The sequence below is a fragment of the Mya arenaria genome, chromosome 17, assembly GCF_026914265.1.
Source record: "Mya arenaria isolate MELC-2E11 chromosome 17, ASM2691426v1".
In the NCBI taxonomy this organism is placed as follows: domain Eukaryota; kingdom Metazoa; phylum Mollusca; class Bivalvia; order Myida; family Myidae; genus Mya; species Mya arenaria.
The window spans coordinates 20,931,443-20,950,159 of record NC_069138.1 but is presented as its reverse complement, the minus strand read 5'-3'; the positions used below and the strand labels follow the sequence as shown (position 1 = coordinate 20,950,159).

At 33.3% G+C, this 18,717-nt stretch overlaps 1 protein-coding gene across 2 annotated transcripts in view; it reads left to right on the top strand.

Annotated features, from left to right (window-relative positions):
• Positions 1–5,718: 5,718 nt before the first annotated feature.
• The window catches only part of LOC128223758 (uncharacterized), a 115,201-nt gene continuing 102,202 nt past the window's right edge, over positions 5,719–18,717 (top strand). Inside the window, exons 1-3 of one of the 2 annotated variants that reach the window (XM_052933124.1) lie at positions 5,719–5,802; positions 8,607–8,651; positions 10,964–10,987. In XM_052933124.1, the coding sequence (XP_052789084.1) occupies positions 10,966–10,987 (22 nt within the window). In that variant the 5' untranslated portion in view covers positions 5,719–5,802; positions 8,607–8,651; positions 10,964–10,965. The remainder of the gene's footprint in view (positions 5,803–8,606; positions 8,652–10,963; positions 10,988–18,717) is intronic. The other variant, XM_052933126.1, reaches the window with a different exon arrangement.

Here is an 18,717-nt window from a genome sequence, read left to right as displayed (position 1 = left end):
CTTATATGACATATATTGTCTTAAGGGTTCATAATGATTTTTAGTGTTATAAACGTGCAGGGAAATAGTTGTGACAAAATGACGCATTGTTTCCTTGACGTTGTTAGTAAAAAACCGCTTAACAAACCGAAAAACCACTGGATAACCGTATACCTTTAAACCCACAAAACACTCTTGACTATGTCATTGTAAGCAAATCGCAAACAAATTTAGAACTTTATATATTGTTATATATAGATGATGATGTATCTGATCACTTGCCTATTGTTTCTCATTGTAGTATACCATTGTTTGTAAATGCATAACTCGAAAAGCCATTTATCGCATGGAAGAAATGCTCAGATACCAGTGTGACATATATAGGGGGAAACTAAAAATTCTCCATTTTGCAATAGATCTTAATAGCATATGTCATGATAAACGCATCATAGATAAATTATATGACCATTTAGCGAACAGCATTATAAGCGCTGATGAGATTTTTTTTTGCTAGAGTTAATACAATAAGAATATTAAACCATATTGGAACGAAGAAGTCAAACAAGCGCATAAGGAACAGCATATCTGCATCTAGAAGTGAATATCGCAGGGCAAACCAAGAGGTAATGGTAATGTTTCCTTCAAGCAGTACCAAACAGCAAAACGAGCGTTTATCAACGAAAAACATTTTGAAGAATTAAACTCGGCTGCCAACTGTGACATGAAACTGTTCTTGAAACTAACTCGCAAGCATAAAGGCAGTCGCTGATATCCAAGCAATGAAATACAATCGGAAACAAGAACTGAACGCAAACCTTACAATATAGCGCGTGAGTTCGGAAGGAACTTTAGAATTCATTTTTTCCAAAGAGGAAACCACATTGTAACAATTATTTTTTTGGTTCCTTATGGGGTAGTGTTGGCGAGTTCATAGCATATGGAGATCGGAGCCGTGACCCTGGTCGAATGAAAGCAGAACAATTATCAGATGTAAAATTAGACCGTTCGGGTTCTGAAACTACGAGAAGCACCAGGTTATGAGGGTATCACATAATTATGAACATTTAAAACATGGTGGCAAAGTTTTTTACAGATACATAACTACTGGAATTTGTTTAAGGTCTTCCTTCTTTGTGTATTGGAAATATAATTCCATCTTTAAAACTATCAGACACATAATAACAGTTAATCATCATTGTAAATCGTATAGCTATGTTAAAGGCACATAACATTAATACAAGTTATATACAAACTATTTGAGCACCTGATACACAAACGATTGTCTCACTGGCGTTCTTTTCATATTGTACACTTCCCAAAGAAACAACGAAACGCCTAATAGAAACACTTCGGCTCAATCGCTGCTGTCTTCGAATTCAACCTACAAGAATCGATCTACGAGAGATTCGAACTAGGGTCCAACGTCTGTGCTGCCCTACTTGACACAGCCTGAGCTTTTGAAAATGTACAACCCATTGCAATAATTATACAAATAAAAAATGGGAAGAATGGAACGTTTTTAATCTTACATTGAAACGTGTTGGTATATGTGATAGCCTCGATCCCCTTAGATGTACAGCAAGGTATCCGGTAAGGGGTGTAGTATCCACTTGGAGTTATAACAAACTAGAAACTACCGGCAACGATCTTACCCTTAACAACAGTATTCATTGCGGTTATCCTACATTTGCAGACGACTTAACACTGCTTTGTGGAACTAAAACAGCAGTAGAAAAGCAATTGAATGTTGTGAAAAATATGTTAATACGTTGGGATATGACTTCAATTTAAACAAACGCAATGCATTTTTTTTAGTTCTAACAAACACAATAATGCAAAAAATATTAAGTTCGGCATTGAACATAAACAGCACAGGAACAGCACAGTACGTGTGTATCAAACTTGAAAGTACACTTAAATGCACCAAAGCAATAGACGAGCGAGTAATAAAAGGACGTGCGTTTATATTTTCAATCCTCGCAATGGAAAAGACCACTGGTGACGTTATCCCGCTAACAATAAGCGAATAAGTCAGAAACGTATGTATACCTACAGTCTTGTACGGTGCTGAACTCTGGCATGACATATCAGGGCATGATATTCTGAAGTTTTAAAACACATCAGATTAGCTGCTAAATGTATTCAGTATCTACCAACGTGAACCTAAACTGATATGGCATTGAGACTGCTAGGATGCTTCCCGTTAGAGCAGGAGGTAGATAGGCACAAACTAACGTTAATACAAACAATGTTATGCACCCTTCCGAACTGAACACTAAATGCGAAAAATATTTAATTACATACTTAATCTGTGTGTATTTAGCATCAACGGGGATTTTACCAAGTGTTGTTCGTTTGCTTATTCAGTATGATATATTCAACTACTTACTGGTTTATATCCGAACCTCGACATTCCCTAGTATATGAAGCTGGGAGAAAATCGTTCATTTAAACCTTAAACAGTTTAATACCAATGCATGAAAAGGTAGAACACAAAGTGATGAAGATATTTCGAGATTTCTTGCACCTTCAAACCGTTGGCGGTAGAGATGAAATAACATGCAATCAGTGCTGTGAATGTTTTAATCGCACAGTACTTCAAACTATATACGTGCAAAATATGTAAAGCTCATGTCTCTGAATTGGCCAGACACCTTTTTGTAAATTGTAATGGCACAGCTTGGCTGAGAGAAAAACAATGTCCTGTGTTAAACTCTAGTTTTGTCAGCTTTCTTAAAAGAGCTGAAAATGAAATGTTTTTTTTCGCATACCATTTTAGCAGAGACTCTCACTGCGTTCCATTTTGACGGGTGAAATTAGGGATTTTGTTACTCACATAGAAATTGCGGTTATATAAATTTGTTGTATGTTATGTATTGCTATTATGTTACATGTTATATTGCACATCAAACTATTTTTGTTTGTAAACTTATTTATATTTCATTATTATTTGCATTAAACATGTCAATAATTTTATACGTTAAGAGTATATATATATATATATATATATATATATATATATATATATATATATATATAAGCATTATTTTTTAATGATCTGGAGGATTAGTTTGGTTTCGCGTGAATATTCACATATTTTTTTTCTGACACTCGACTGTAAAACACATTGAGTAAAATTCTTCCTATGTATGTCCGTAGCGTGTTCGGCACCCAGTGATATAAATACATGCCGAGGATGGTCAGTAGATGTATAACTTAAGTTTACGGTGTAGATGTGTGCATGTGCTGCGCACTTCTTTTGTTATATGTGGGCCGATGTAACATTATTCTAACCTTACAACTCGTGACTGCCCTGGAAGAGTAATTGGTACACATATGATCTGCTGTATCTCTGACAAGCTATGACACAACTATTTCAGCTGAACATGTTTATATTTAAATATATCAGCACATCATCGAAAATGTCATGTTTCAAGCTTACAACAATGTCGTTAAAACCGATTATCATTAACAAAGTTCTGAACACTCGGCTCAGTGTATGGTATTATAGCATTACATAAATATCGCATATATCGATAGGACATTCACAGAAACGCATTTCTCATTTTAGCAAAATGGCCTCACCTCCTTGTTATCTGTCAAAAGTGCAACGTTCTTTTCCAGTATTATTGCAATGTTGCAATGTTCAAGAGGCCATCTGTAAAGAGGAGATAACTCCAAGTGGAATGTTGCCACACATCCTCCTCTTTAGTTCTATGTGTTTGTATTGCAGATACTGCAAATGTGATATTTCTGTGTATGACTGATTAAGTTCCTAGAATAGACACCAATGCATAAAGTCACGTGACTGCTGCATATCCCCATTGTAATAAAACCCATAAAACGGTTTTAAGACTTGATGTGAAAACATTCGTGTGACATTAATTTAGATATTAAACTTTACTTGCAATATCACGATTTGTAAACACTCTTGCCATTATGACCATTTGTTAATCAATTTTATAATCTTGCCACGTTGTGATGTATACAGCCTAGCTGACTAGACAAACATTCAAATATTATAAGGTTTTGAATTTCAACATTACTCTAATATCTCTTATTTCATAATTACTATTCAATGTATCCAACTTGACCGAGGATAGATGTAGCCAATGCAGGTTGAAAGTGTAAAGAAATTAAACAATTTACATTGAAAATATTAGCGAGCACAACTCTAAAATCTGCTTTTTGAAATGCAAAATATCCTTGAATAGCTATCACATATTCGTCACAAAGAGATATATGTTTAGCACTATCAACTTGGATATTTTAACATTCCTGCTTTTAGTGACTTACTTAATTTTTATGCATATGTTACTGTTCAATTTTGGCGATTGACAGACATAAAACAGGCGTACCTTGGCTGCGATCGTCAAATTAAACTCTAACGTAAAATGAATGAACAAAAATGCCAACTTTATGCTTTTTACTTTTGACACGAGTTAAACAAGAGCTACTTTTTCGGGTTAGCGTATGAATTTATTAAATACTCAGTACTGCGCAAAGGAAAAGTGTAGATATGCGTAGACATTTAAAATGGCATAAACTTACTCACAATTGACCCTTTCTGGTAGCAATATTTGTTAATATGATCATTAATACAGTCATATTATGGATAGACACATACATACAACAATACTCTTACGATTCATATACTTGTAATTTATTTAGTATTCTAGAGACCGCCCTGTGCAAATAAATTGTCTTAAAAATGTTAAGTCCAGTCAGTTAAAGATAATTGCCCACATATTATCATCGATTAATAAACCATTTGCACAATTAGATGTGAAAGACATTAAATGCAGTGATACTAGAAGATCATATTCATGAACACATTTGTAATAAATTTCACAGAGATAACAGAGATAAAACAACACGGGATCCCATGCAATTCATTCATTCTAGCGGGTTGACATCATGGTATTATTCAGGTCTATCTTGATAACATCTTGATGAAAACAGAAGTATTTGTTTAATATAAACCCAAACTAAGGATACCAATAAATAGTCAATAACTATAAAAACATAATTCATGTCCATGACGATAACATTTATGTACATTGTTTTTTTGTAAACAAAAAGTTATCAAAACATTATAAAAATCAATAGTGTTGTACATACGTATTTGTTTTAATCTACTTAAATGGACACCAATTGTTTATTACAAATTTAGTCAAGCAATGATGCGCGAAAGAGTGTTCAAATATAAAGAATGCAATGTTTATTTAAAAATAATATTGTATTGTATTTGTTCGCTGTAAAGCGCTTTTATTAACAAAGAAAGCATAAACTGTTATTAACTATGCTTTTATGTTGCACGAACTATAAATCAAAGCAGAGATGGTTAAATGCAAATATCCCTATTGCTTCCAGGAATAAGGAACATGTGTTTTAATCATCACTTATACAGATATTTGTGGCCCTTAAACTTTATCAATGGATTGAGCTTATTGCCAATGGCTTTGAAACCAGTCAATCCACAAATTAATGTACTCAGATCCTTACAAAGTGTGCCGAATTATGGCCATAAGTCTAGTTTCTCAAAGCCTTAAATTTATGTTTACATTGCTTTCATTAGATAAAGAAGTATAACCAAAGGTTCCGATATCCCCCTTTATCTCGAGAGTGCAATACAAACTTGCTCGATCCCCCACAAGCTATATTTAGAGCCTTTGGAATTTCCGTATAGCTGGCTCTATTTTTAATATGTTTGGGATTTGTAATTTGATATAAATAGATCTTAGATCATCTTGTAACACTCGGAAAGTGAAGTTGGATTGTTAAGAAGTTAAGTCTGGAAGAGGAAAAACGTATTTTCCTGAGGTGCGTACTCGCTTTTCTTTTTTCAATAAATATATATCTCTTTTAATAGTTGTTTTAGGATAACATTTTTGTAGTTGAAGAAAATATATTACCAAGAACATTTCAGTTATGATCAAAAGTAACCTAGGTAAGAGAAACTTCCACTATGGAACATTTTGTTAACTTTTATAATGGAAACACAAATGAACAATGCGTTTTGCCTCACACAAGTTGTAGTAATTTAAGTTTAACTGATTTGAATACAGGATGAAGCAAATTTAAAAAAAAAAAAAAATAAAATAAAATACTTTAACATAGTGAAACCAATACGTCTTAAGTATTAAGCTTCATGTTTTTCCGAGTTTACATCTGATGTAGAACGTTTATCTATCTGACAAATTGTAGTCAAAGATGTTGATTATGGAGACTTTTTGCGCATTAATTTTCTGATGTTAAATAAGAAAATTAATGAACATAGATAAATACATGGGTTACCTTCACAACATGGGCAGTTAAATCTCTAAAATTATTATTACAAGTAATCACTAGTATTGAACCGGTTTACAAATATGGGCCATTTCCGAATCCTGTTTTTGGCTATAAAAAATCTGGAGCCTTTTGATATGGATTTTAAGATTGGCCAGGCCTATGAACATATGTTTTTTGCAATGTTTGGCATAAGCCGTTTTCCAATTAGCGATTGGCAATTATCATTAAGACTCACAAAACCACAACAAGACAAAGCGTTTGCGGTCGTGAACTATTATATATTTAGCAAACGTACTACATATGACAGTTCATGCCATTCTTGTGTTGTTGTTATGTTATATTGTGTTAAAAGATTAGCACATATGACGAAATCATATTTTAACGGAATTATCTTCAATAGAATTTGCAATCTTAAGTAGACGATCATGCTTGCATGTACATATCTGAACATTTATGATCTGGGTTCCCAATATTGCAATATTGATATTAATACTTCAGCTGATAAGATTACGCATGCTATACAACTGAGGTTATGTCATGTTTTATTTTCGTCCATTTGGAGATAATGTCGGCCCACTCACGTTACAGATTGTGTTTATAATTTAAAGGGACCGTGCGGTTATTGACTTTAAACAAAAAATGACTGACAACATGTGGGTATAATGATTGGGGAACCGACCACTTCCAAATAAATCAATCCTTAATGAAAGGTTAGGCGCTAACTCTACGATCACAGCTGAGTAACGATTAGAATAAACTAAATATGACCTTTTACGCGATGCCCTCAGATACTTGAACATAGCGTTTATTGAGGATATTATTTGTTTTTTATTGCAAGTTTGTCTTCAACTGTAAAACTGTTTTAAATTAACAGTAACAATCATTAATTGATGGTTGTCTTTTGGGACCACTGTGTTTGTATGTTTTTTTTATTAGCAAAATTGATTATTTTATCAACTTACTTCTTTATTACAAAGGATTTTACCAAGAAGACACCATGATATTAGTATCGTCGAAAGGGTTTTCATTTTGATTGCAAACGGATTTTAACCTTCTCTGAACCAATGATTACCTACCTGAAAGTTTCTCTTGATTCCTTTATAGACCGAAGATGTACACTGATGTGCAGTTGACACTCACAGAACGGCTTTATTTTCAATAAGATTTTGTAGGTAGTTTATAAGAGGGGTAAATATGTTGTGTTTAAACCTGAAAGGTTGAGTATTGCTATTGAAAAATTATGAAATAACCAAAAAACAACATTTGTAAAAAGCATGTTGGAAGCTTTATGGACCCCGATAGTTCTTTATTTACAGGCATACTCAGTATTAGTAGTACTTAAATACGAGTGCCTATGCTCTCCTATTTTTTGGTGTAATAGACAAATTACTTTTAGTTCATTTAGAACGTTTTGTGTTTGGATAAGCCAAGACGTTGCATGTTCGACATGCGATTACAAAATATGTAGTAAGCAAATAAGGGGATGAACTATTTAGTATATGTACGTGACAGTAGGTCCTATACAAAGCATGAACATACTAGTAACTGGCAATATACTGAACCAACATTTAAAGTGAACCATATTTTTCAAAGAACAAAGGGACACAAACGTTAATTTAATTCAAAACTATCCGTAAAAGATGTCAGCTTTAGAGTATATATCGATAAGGCTGCATATATTATATGACGTTAACGTTACTGCCTTTTTATATAGTTTGTTTTTTTATCTACTGATGATGGCCTTAAGCCAAAACATTTAAGATAATAAACTTTACGTGTTTGTATGGTTTATTTTATTCATATTCATATAAAATAATTAACAGTCATTTAGATTTTAATTTATGTATGTTCTTGCATCAACAAAACATTCTTAAATAAACGATGTAATGAGATATTAACATATAGGATAACTTGCAAAACTACAAGTAATGTATTTAATACATATAAAACTAGTCTATGAATATGAAAGGCCATTTTTTATGAAAATGATAAACACATTCATGTACTGCTCTACATATAAATATATAAGATATACTGTAAGCTGTATGTGAAGTATTTTAGCAAAGACTTTGATTCTATAGGAATGGATCGAATATATTGACTAAACCTTGTCTCCATAGTTTATTGTGAAACTCGCTTCTTGATTCACTAAAATCACAAAATACTTATCACGAGTTAATCAATCAATCGTAATATAGTTTTATTAATTAGTGTCACGATTTATAGCTTGAAAAAAATATAGCAAAATTACATTACCTCATAAAGGGTCCCGATGCCCACCCAGAGAGTTTAGGTTATGGAATGATTGTGTCATAACGAACTGTTTTTTTTTTCAGTGCATCTACAGAGAATACGATTAGGAAACATTAAAGACAAACTCGGTAAGTATTTTTAAATATGTGAAAATAATCATGATTGTACATTATTCAAAATATGCCTGATAAAAAAATGCTGATGCATTTCTAATGCAAATAATCCATTAGTACTTCCAGATATATGATATTGATTTAGTTTTTTTGGTATTGTGACGGTCATAGTCCTTATTTTCAAGTGTTCACGAACTTTTTGGACACACCTCTTAAAGATATATTGCCCCGTTAACAACTTTCATTGTAAAAGTAACAGATATTTGTAAAGTGACACTATAATTATAATCAATACATAAACGTGTCAAAGAAACATGATATTTGAGAAATTAAGCCTTAATTACTTACAAAATAATGCAATAATGGAACATATAAATTAATAATAACAAGCTTGTAACCGTACATTTAGTAGCTGAAAACGCACACATGTTAAATTACTGGTTTGCTGAAAGAATTACGATTATCAACTATCTTGTCATACTGTAGAAATACCGTTTTTTTCTGCACCTTTCTATCAAATTAAACACAAAATTAATTTTGCTACTTCTTATTTGCGAGTAAGAGTGCATCTTTAAGTCAAAACGAAACCTCCAGGATATAGGAAACGTTATTATTATTCTGAAAATGCTGATGTACATAGTAATCAGTGTTAACTTTAATCATGATATACTTGTATTGTAATGGTATGAAAAGAAATATAAGTATTCGTAATTGTCATGACTATAATAGCTTGTTATACTTATTATATTCATTGCATAATCCCTTAATGACAATTACAACATAAACAGTCAAAATGGCAGCTTGAAGGAGTGTTAACTATCTGATTTTCAAGTGATTTGATTGCATATGCAAACATAACGTGTTTGCATTATATTGCCTTGATGACATATTTATTCATCAGTCATAGTGATTTGAAGAACAAAATGCCGTATACTTAAATACCTTGTTTTGAAAGGTATCTGTAGTAAAAGGGTTCTCACTATCAACATGAGTTTTTCCATTTTCTGTGGCACCAAATCCACCAAGGTAATTTATGACTAAACAAAATGATAATATATTTTTACCTTCTTATGGAATAATTTACCTAATAAAATAAGGCAAGAACAATTGTATCATCCCCGAGGAAAAACGGGTTAAAACTTCCAAGAAATAAAATAGTTCTAGATGCTGTAAAAGCAAACACGATAAAAACGATTTATTGATGCAAATAATCATGGTAAATGGAAACATTCTTGACTAATATATTAGATAAAAAAAGTGGTAACATTATAAAAGACTGGATGAAAGGCATATGTTGTCATAACGTATTTTTAATGGCATCATTAAATCTTTGGATACATAAACAAAACCAAGAATAAGATGATATAGGAAAATCAATCATAAGGAACAACTCAAATCAAATGCAAAAATACAACTATATATTCTAGGTAATGGCATAAATGATATTGTATATAGAACACATATTTGACTTCATAGAAAGGAAATTCGTCTCATTTGATAATATGCAACTTTTATAAGAAGTTTCTAAAGGTGATTATTTCAATTACAACAACTAACTAACAGCCATACTATGAAATCCAATCTTAAACCTTAAGATTATTGTAACGTCATTCCGTATGGTGTCGCTAAGTGTGTACTACACAAATTACAACGTATCCAGAATATGTGTGCTAAATTTATTCTCAACCGCTTTAGACGTAATAGTTCAAAACAGTCATTATATGATCTGCACTGGTTACCCATAAAGGCACGAATTAATTTTAAGATCCTAACTTATATGTGCAACTGTTTTGTTGGAAATACCCCTCAATACCTTAATGATTATTGTCTAGTAAAATTCAAAACGCACACTGCGATCCTCAAAATCCTCAATAAGATGCTACGTTGTGCCTTTAAATAAGAAAAAGACCATCTGTGACAGACGTTTTAGTACTATTGGCCCTAAGCTTTGGAATGAACTGACTCTGAGCCTTAAACAAAGTGAGTCAGTAAACACCTTAAAAACATTAGAATAAAAAACAAAAAAACACTAAATTTCCATATACACAAATGGGCTTTAATATTTTTATTTTATTTTATTTTTGTCTGCAAACCAACATGTTTTAACAAAAAGGGCATTACAATTTTATGTCGAACATTATTGATTTTTGCATTAAAACTCCTCGAAATGTTTTGAAAATAGTTTAAAAAAAGTATATTTCTATGAAATATTCTTACCACTGCAAGATATATGTTCACAATGTTCTGTCTTGAAATTGTTTGTTGATAATTTGATAAAAAATAATGATATTTGAATATCTTTATCAATATATAATGTTATGTTTCAGAAATGGCGATTAGTAATGCAGATGGTAAGTAAACAATGGGTTTACAATGGATTTTAAAGTACACTTTATACGTTGATAACATTTATTTAAATGCAACGAAGTATAAAAAGTTAAAAAGATATATGATAACTATTTACTATAGATATTTAAGACTTTGTATCCGTCACTAGTTATACCATAAGCATATGACTTCAATAGACTTTTCTTTGAATGATTGGATAATAAATCCTAGTGCGTTTGTATTAAACAATAGCAAATATGGAAGCGATAAGTTCAAAGAAAAACGATCAGTCCATGTTATCCATATATTTTAGCTCACCTGAGCACGAAGTGCTCAAGGTGAACTATTGTGATCAACCTGTGTCCGTCGTCCGTCGTCGTCCATCGTCAACAATTTGACTGTTATCACTCTAGAGGTCACAATTTGGGTACACTCTTAATGAAACTTGGTCAGAATGTTACCTTTAATAAAATCTTGGAATAGTTCGATATTAAGTCATCTGGGGTTAAAAACTATGTCATCAAGTCAAGTTAAAGGAAAAGGTTGTTAACACTATAGAGGTCACATTTATGACTGTATCTTCAGAAAACTTGGTCAGAATGTTAATATTAATAATTCCTAGGTCAAGTTTAAATCTAGGTCATATGCGGTCAAAAACTATGTCGCAAGGTCAAATTGAAGGAAAAGCTTGTTAATTCTCTAGAGGTCACATTTATGACTGTATCTTCATGAAAGATAGTCAGAATGTTTATTTAGATTATCTCTAGGTTATGTGCTCTACAAAACTAGGTCAACAGGTCAAATTAAAGGAAAAGCTTGTTAACAATCTAGAGGTCACATTTATAAATGTTTCTTCATGAAAGTGAAATGTTTATATTTATAATCTCTAAGTCAAGTTTAAATCTGGGTCATGTGCAGTCAAAAACTAGGTCATTAGGTCAAATCATAGGAAAAGCTTGTTAGCACTCTAGAGGTCACATTTATGAATGTTTGTGCATGAAACTTAGTCAGAATGTTTATAGTGATTAGTTCAAGGCCAAGTTTGATTCTAGGTCATGTGCGGTTAAAAACTAGGTCACCAGGTCAAATTTAAGGAAAAGCATGTTAACACTCTAGAGGTCACATTTATAACCATATGTTTATGGAAATTGATCAGAATGTTATTCTTGATGATCTTAAGGTAGAGTTTGAAACTTGGTAATCAGGTTTCAAAACCAGGCTTCTAGATCAACTCATATGCTGACATATTAAGCAACCAATAACTATCTTAGCAATCAGATGATTCTTCGTGTATCCTTAGTTTTCAATGGTATTCTTAGAAAACAAAACCTTTCTTTACAACCTAAGACATCCTAAGCAACCAGTTACTTTTTAACAATTACCTTCATCCATATCTTTCATTGATCTTAGCAGATAATTGCTTTCTTAACAACCAATGATCAAGTTGTGAATACCCTTTACACTATATTCACTTATAGCAACCAATGACTTCCTTTTAAAGCAATGACACCCTTAGTTTTAATTGACTCCATTAGCCACCAATGATTTCCTTAGCTACATGTGACTTGCTTGGCAACCAATGACATTCTTAGTTACAAAGGACAACCTAGCAACGTCCTATATTCATTGCAACTAATAAGTTATACGCAAAAAATGGGGTTTTATCAGCAGTCAGACATTACCCAAGCAATAACTTACTTTCTGAGAAACCATTTACTTACTTAACCATTACTTCAACCGATTTCATAGATTTATTTTCTTTAAAACCCATGACTTTCCTTTTGACTTTTTGACGTTCCTATCAACCACTGACTTCCTCAGAATCAATTACTTAGTCTAAGCAACTGCCTACATCAAAAGTTGAAAAAAACTTCCGCAGCCAATTATAAGTTTTTTACCAACTTCCTCCATCGATGCCAATCAATACATTCCGGAAAAAGTAGTTACGTACTTAAAAACAAATGACTTTCTTAGCGATTTTTATTATAACCGAAGTAACAACAAATGACTTCTTTTTAAACCATTTTCTTCTTATATTGGCTACTTTAGCTATGGATTTCTTCCCATGCAAATTCTACTTACCATAGCCACTTATGACTTCCTAAGCTTCCAATGACTTGTTTAAACTTTTGATAGATATAATCTCGGTACGTTTCTAATGTTAACAGTAAATAAAAATGAAGACAAATTATTTTTACATGAAAGAGTTTCCACTCCCATTGAAAACTCTTCATGTGTTTAACACAATTAAGCAAAGCTTACAATTGTGGACGTTTGGCATATGTACGGCAGCAATATTCAAATGGATAATGTCCGAGGTTCTTTCAAACAATTACGTCAATAAATGTTGTAGTTACCTCCTAAATTAAGTCAGTCAAAATTGATAAAAGTCACTTGGGGTTACCAGGCATCTATATACGTATTCTTTAAATACGAAATTCCAGTTTGGACATCAAAACAAATATATCAAAGGGTTCGTTAGTTTATTATTTTATATTGGTTTATATATAAATCAAAAATGATTTTTCACTACTTAAAAAAGTTGAAGAACTCAAATTGAAATTTGTACTGTTTAAAAACAAACCCGCTCTCAAATTAAATTAAACGTCAGCGCGAACAGGGCTGGGACACAAACAAAACGAAGTCATTTCTGCAATGGCCTTTTATTCGCAAACAACTTGGCTTGTTTTCTGAATTACGGCAAAATAATATAAATTGTTCTTTGCAATGTAAGTGCGAAACATATTTCAACTCATGAAATACAGCTGTTCTTTCTCACTCAGAAAAATGTATATGTTCCAATGTATTGATGTAAAATCAAGCTATATATGTTCAACTTATGCACAGCAGTCAAGCATATCGGCGATGACGGACGTGTTATTTCTAGTGTTAGTGAAAATCTTCAATTATGATGTTTTAAAGTAAATTTGTGTCATGGTAACGGAGATAAAGGATAGTTCAGTGTTTGTGATGTACAGTTCTTAAATATTGTGGTAGGAAATTAATGCATATGGATAACTTTGATGAATATTTCTAGCGAGGTATTTTATTTTGAAATTTCGTCTGTGCAATGCTGAACATTAAAAGTCAATCTCGGTAATTTTTTGAAATTATGTAAAAATGGATAAATCATCTCCAACAACTTCAACGCCTATAGCCCCAGTGGGCAATAAGCGCGATCTTTCTCTCACCCCATCTGATAAGTACTTGGCTGCTGAAAGCAAAAAAGCTAGACCTGATGACCCGATTGAATTTTCTTCAATTACCGAAAAGCATCCTGATTCTGCAAGTGTAACAAACGTACAGTTGTCGAAAGACGATGTTACGGCGATATCGCTACAACTAAAGTCACTATTCACTGTTGAGATTCAAAGCTCTATCAATAATGCTGTCGATGCACTGATCCCTAAATTTATCGAGGGAATAAATTTGAGATTATCAGACGAGATTGACTCGCTGAAGACTGAAAATGCTCATCTTAAAGCTCGCATCAGTGTTCTTGAAAAATCTGATGATCGCCTAGAACACCTCGAACAATACAGTAGACGTAATAGCCTACGAATCTGGTATTCATGAGCGGGAAGGCGAAAGTACAGACGATATCGTTACTAAACTTGTGTCTGGCTTGGGGAGTACAGTATTGCTAGATGAAATCGACCGTTCCCATCGTGTTGGTCGTCCACGCCGTAATGATCCGGCCAAGCCTCGTGATATCATTGTAAAATTTACGTCGTTCCGTGCGAAACAGAAACTGTACTCAGTACGTTCACAGGCCATGCCAAGAAGGTGTTTGTAAATGAAGACCTTTGCAAAGCGCGGAGTGACGTGTTCTACTTTGCCCGATCTTTAGTGCGAAAGGGCAATATAAACTGGACCTCTGATGGAGTCATCTTGATCAGATATAATGACATGCACCTGCAAAGGGTTACAAAGGCACGCGAACTTGACAACTTCCAGTCGGTAACAGTACCACGGACATCGCCGACTTCTCAGAGGTCATACTCATAGGTGCTTAATAGCAATGTCCAGTAAACTTTCGTGGTACGCAATCTTTGTTGATCAGTGTAGATTAATCTCACTTTAAACTATATTGATATTTTACACCTGTCAATCTATTACCTAGGAATTAAAGCTATTTATCATTGTCCTTTATTAATACCACACCTGTGTTTATTCACCATGTACTGTATTTAATACCGCACTTAATTCCCCCATTGACTATACTATATAAAACTGATAATCACAGGTTATTATATTTTGTTTGACTACCGCAATCTAGATCATAATGTTTCTTAAACAGATTTTTCTTCTTTTAATTTGAATTAAGAAATAATTGTTACCTATAGCTAAAAGATAACTTATTATTCACTAATTATACTGATATTCAACTGGCCAATTGTTTGGCTTTTTACAGGTTTTATCTTTCTTGTACCTCTATTTCTGGTCCGAAACATAATTGTTCTCATAATAGAAAAGTCGGTATACATATGACCAATTTAGTTGAAGTTAAGCCTACGTAATGGTAATAATGTGCATTCATTGCTCGTGTAAAAGTTATTTCTTTTCGAAGTTAAAAGTTTACACCAGTAGTACTTACTATTTAATATAACGATATCTGACTGCATTATTATTCGTCTAAAAGTGTTTTGTCATCACTGCATACATTTGATAATATTGATGCGTTAATACCTTTATCAATGTTAATTTATTATTTTCATTCCTTGTATAATAATTACCAGTCTAAGAAGTAACCAAAATATATATTAGTGCTGTTTAATATTTATTAAGATTATTGCATTACTTATTTGCTTAATCGAGTTGTGTACCCAACTGTATAGTTCAACGGACTACAGAAGATAATTATATTAGGCTATGCCTATATCAATGTTAAATTTGGGCATAGAATGCTTGGGTAATAGTTAACAAACTTTGAAGTTAAAATGGCTTTATTGGTAGTGTGTAATATGAACAATATTAACAATACCTGTCTGTATTTTAATTGGATCAATTGATTTTATGGATAGTTGCATAGTTCTACCGAAATTATTATTTAATAATAATGTACGAATATTTTGAAACGGCAATTTAATACCTATTTGTATTACTACATCACATATTGAAATTGATTTTATTGTAACCCTCCATCTCCATTTCCTACACATTCTCTCTTGATAACAATAGCATGTTTCATATTCTAATCAAGATTTCTTCTTTCTTCTTTCTATTCTAATTGTTCTCAAATTTGCATGCTATTCGCTTCATGAAAGTTTGTGGGTACATACCAGTGACATTTATTGTCGTCAATCGCAAGTTACCGGCGGTCATTTTGTTCTTGTTTCTTATACACTCTATTTCATGAAAACATCTTGTAATATGACCCCGGCCGCTGGTTTGACACAATTAAACGTCAGGGGAAGATGGAAAAACAGTAACATTTTTTATATTTTCAATTCCAATCATGTGCAGTGTGTTAGCTGTGATTTCTCTTAAATCATACCTTGCTCCGCACCCAATACCAATCACTGGTAAAAAATCCGTTCCAACGCAATTAAATGCCGCTATAATGGGTGATGGTTTGTGCTCGTCTTTTCAATATTTGCTTCAATTGGAGTTGAATGTTGGATTGTTGAGCTTATTTTATTATCTGGTGATATTCACCCCAATCCTGGCCCTGATTTAGTTTCACTAACATCAGAGTCAAGCTCAGAGTTATCAAACTTCTCTTGTCACAACACCATGTTTCATTTATCCATTACAATGTACAAAGCCTACAAAGCAAATTAGATATACTTTTCTCGGAACTGAGTGGGTTTGATATAATAGCTTTTACTGAAACATGGCTTAATGATTCAATTTCCTGCGAAGATATATCCTTTAATGGTTATCACGCGGTTGAGTCACGCGATAGACAAGGAGACAGTCATGGTGGTGTTTGTATCTTCGTCAAAGATTTGATTCATTTTTCACGTCGTCCTGATTTAGAGCTCCAATGTCTCGAATGCGTATGGGTCGAGATTACACTAAAGAACCGTAAAAGGTTATTATTTGGTACATTTTACAGACCCCCTAACTCCTCTGCCGCATTTTGCGATTCTATAGAAAATTCTGTGGGACTTGCCTTTGATACAGGAATAAGTGATATAATCATCATTGGTGACTTTAACTACAACACCAGCAATATAAGTTACTCTAGACGTGTTCAAACTTTATGTTCACTATATGGTCTATCGCAGGTGATAACAGAGCCAAGTTACTTTACTGAAAGTACCTCATCAACACTAGATCTGATTTTCATTGTTAACTCTAATAGTTTAATAACATCGGGTGTTGGAGATCCTTTTCTTCCATCAAACATTCGCTACCATTGCCCAATCTTTGGCATTCTTAAGTTTGCAAAATGTAAGTCTTCCTCTTTCTCGAGAGAAGTATGGTATTACGATAGGGGTAATTACGATGAGTTGCGTGATCTTCTCGAGGGAACTGATTGGGACTCTCTTTCTAATTTGAATATCAATATATACACTGACAATATTACCAATGCCATTTTGACTAACGCAAAAAGATGTATCCCGACTAAAACAGTCGTTATTCGACCAGATGACGTACCCTGGATGACTTTACATGTAAAAAATCTTATTCGCAAACGTAAACGTTACTATAGTCAGGCTAAAAATACAAACTCAACCCAACTATGGGGTAAATTTCGTAAACGTCGGAACGAAACAACTTTGGGACGCAAAAGAAACATATTATTCTAATCTCTCAGAAATAATTTGCTCAGGGTCTTCTCAGTCTAAAGGGTGGTGGACAGTTCTGAAGTCGTTTGTTAATCCTCAACCAAGGCCAAACATTAATGCAATCAAAGATCTCTCTGATGGCGAACTCTACCTAGATGACGCTAGTAAAGCTGAAATTCTCAATACCCACTTTAAAAATCCATCTTTATTAGATGATACCGGCCACATTGTTCCGCAAGCTAGTAATCATAACAGTAACCGCAAAATTGACAATATCACAGTGCTACCAAATGAGATAACTGACATTATATCATCATTGCCTGTTAATAAAGCTTCAGGACCAGATGGCATAAGCAATCGAATCCTAAAAGAATGTTCTCACTCGTTAGCTCGCCTGTTGTGCTCCCTATTTAATATGTCTCTCTCAATCGGTAGATTTCCAAAACCGTAGAAAGATGCTAATGTGTGTGCAGTTTTCAAAAAGGGTGATTCCATTCTTCCTGTTAACTATCGTCCTATCTCCCTACTTAATACAATGGAAAAGGTGTTTGAAAGGGCAATATATAAACACTGCTTTAACCACCTTCGTGACATAACTTTTTTACCCCATTCCAGTCAGGCTTTCGGCCAGGCGATTCTACTGTTAATCAGCTTGCATACCTTTACAACACATTTTGTAAGGCATAAGATGTTGGCCTAGAGGTTAGAGCAGTATTCATTGATATCAGTAAGGCAGTTGATAAAGTTTGGCACAAGGGCTTGATTGTGAAGCTAGAAACTGGTGTCGATGGCAATTTACTTTCGTGGTTTAGTGACTATCTTAGCAAACGTAGACAACGTGTAGTTCTCCCTGGCTCCATATCTAGTTGGGTCTTTCTTAAGGCTGGTGTACCCCAAGGTTCTATTCTAGGTCCCCTCCTATTTTTGATATTTATAAACGACATTGTTGTCAACATTGGAAGTAATGTTAGGCTATTTGCAGACGATATTAGTCTTTATATTCTCGTTGACGAGCC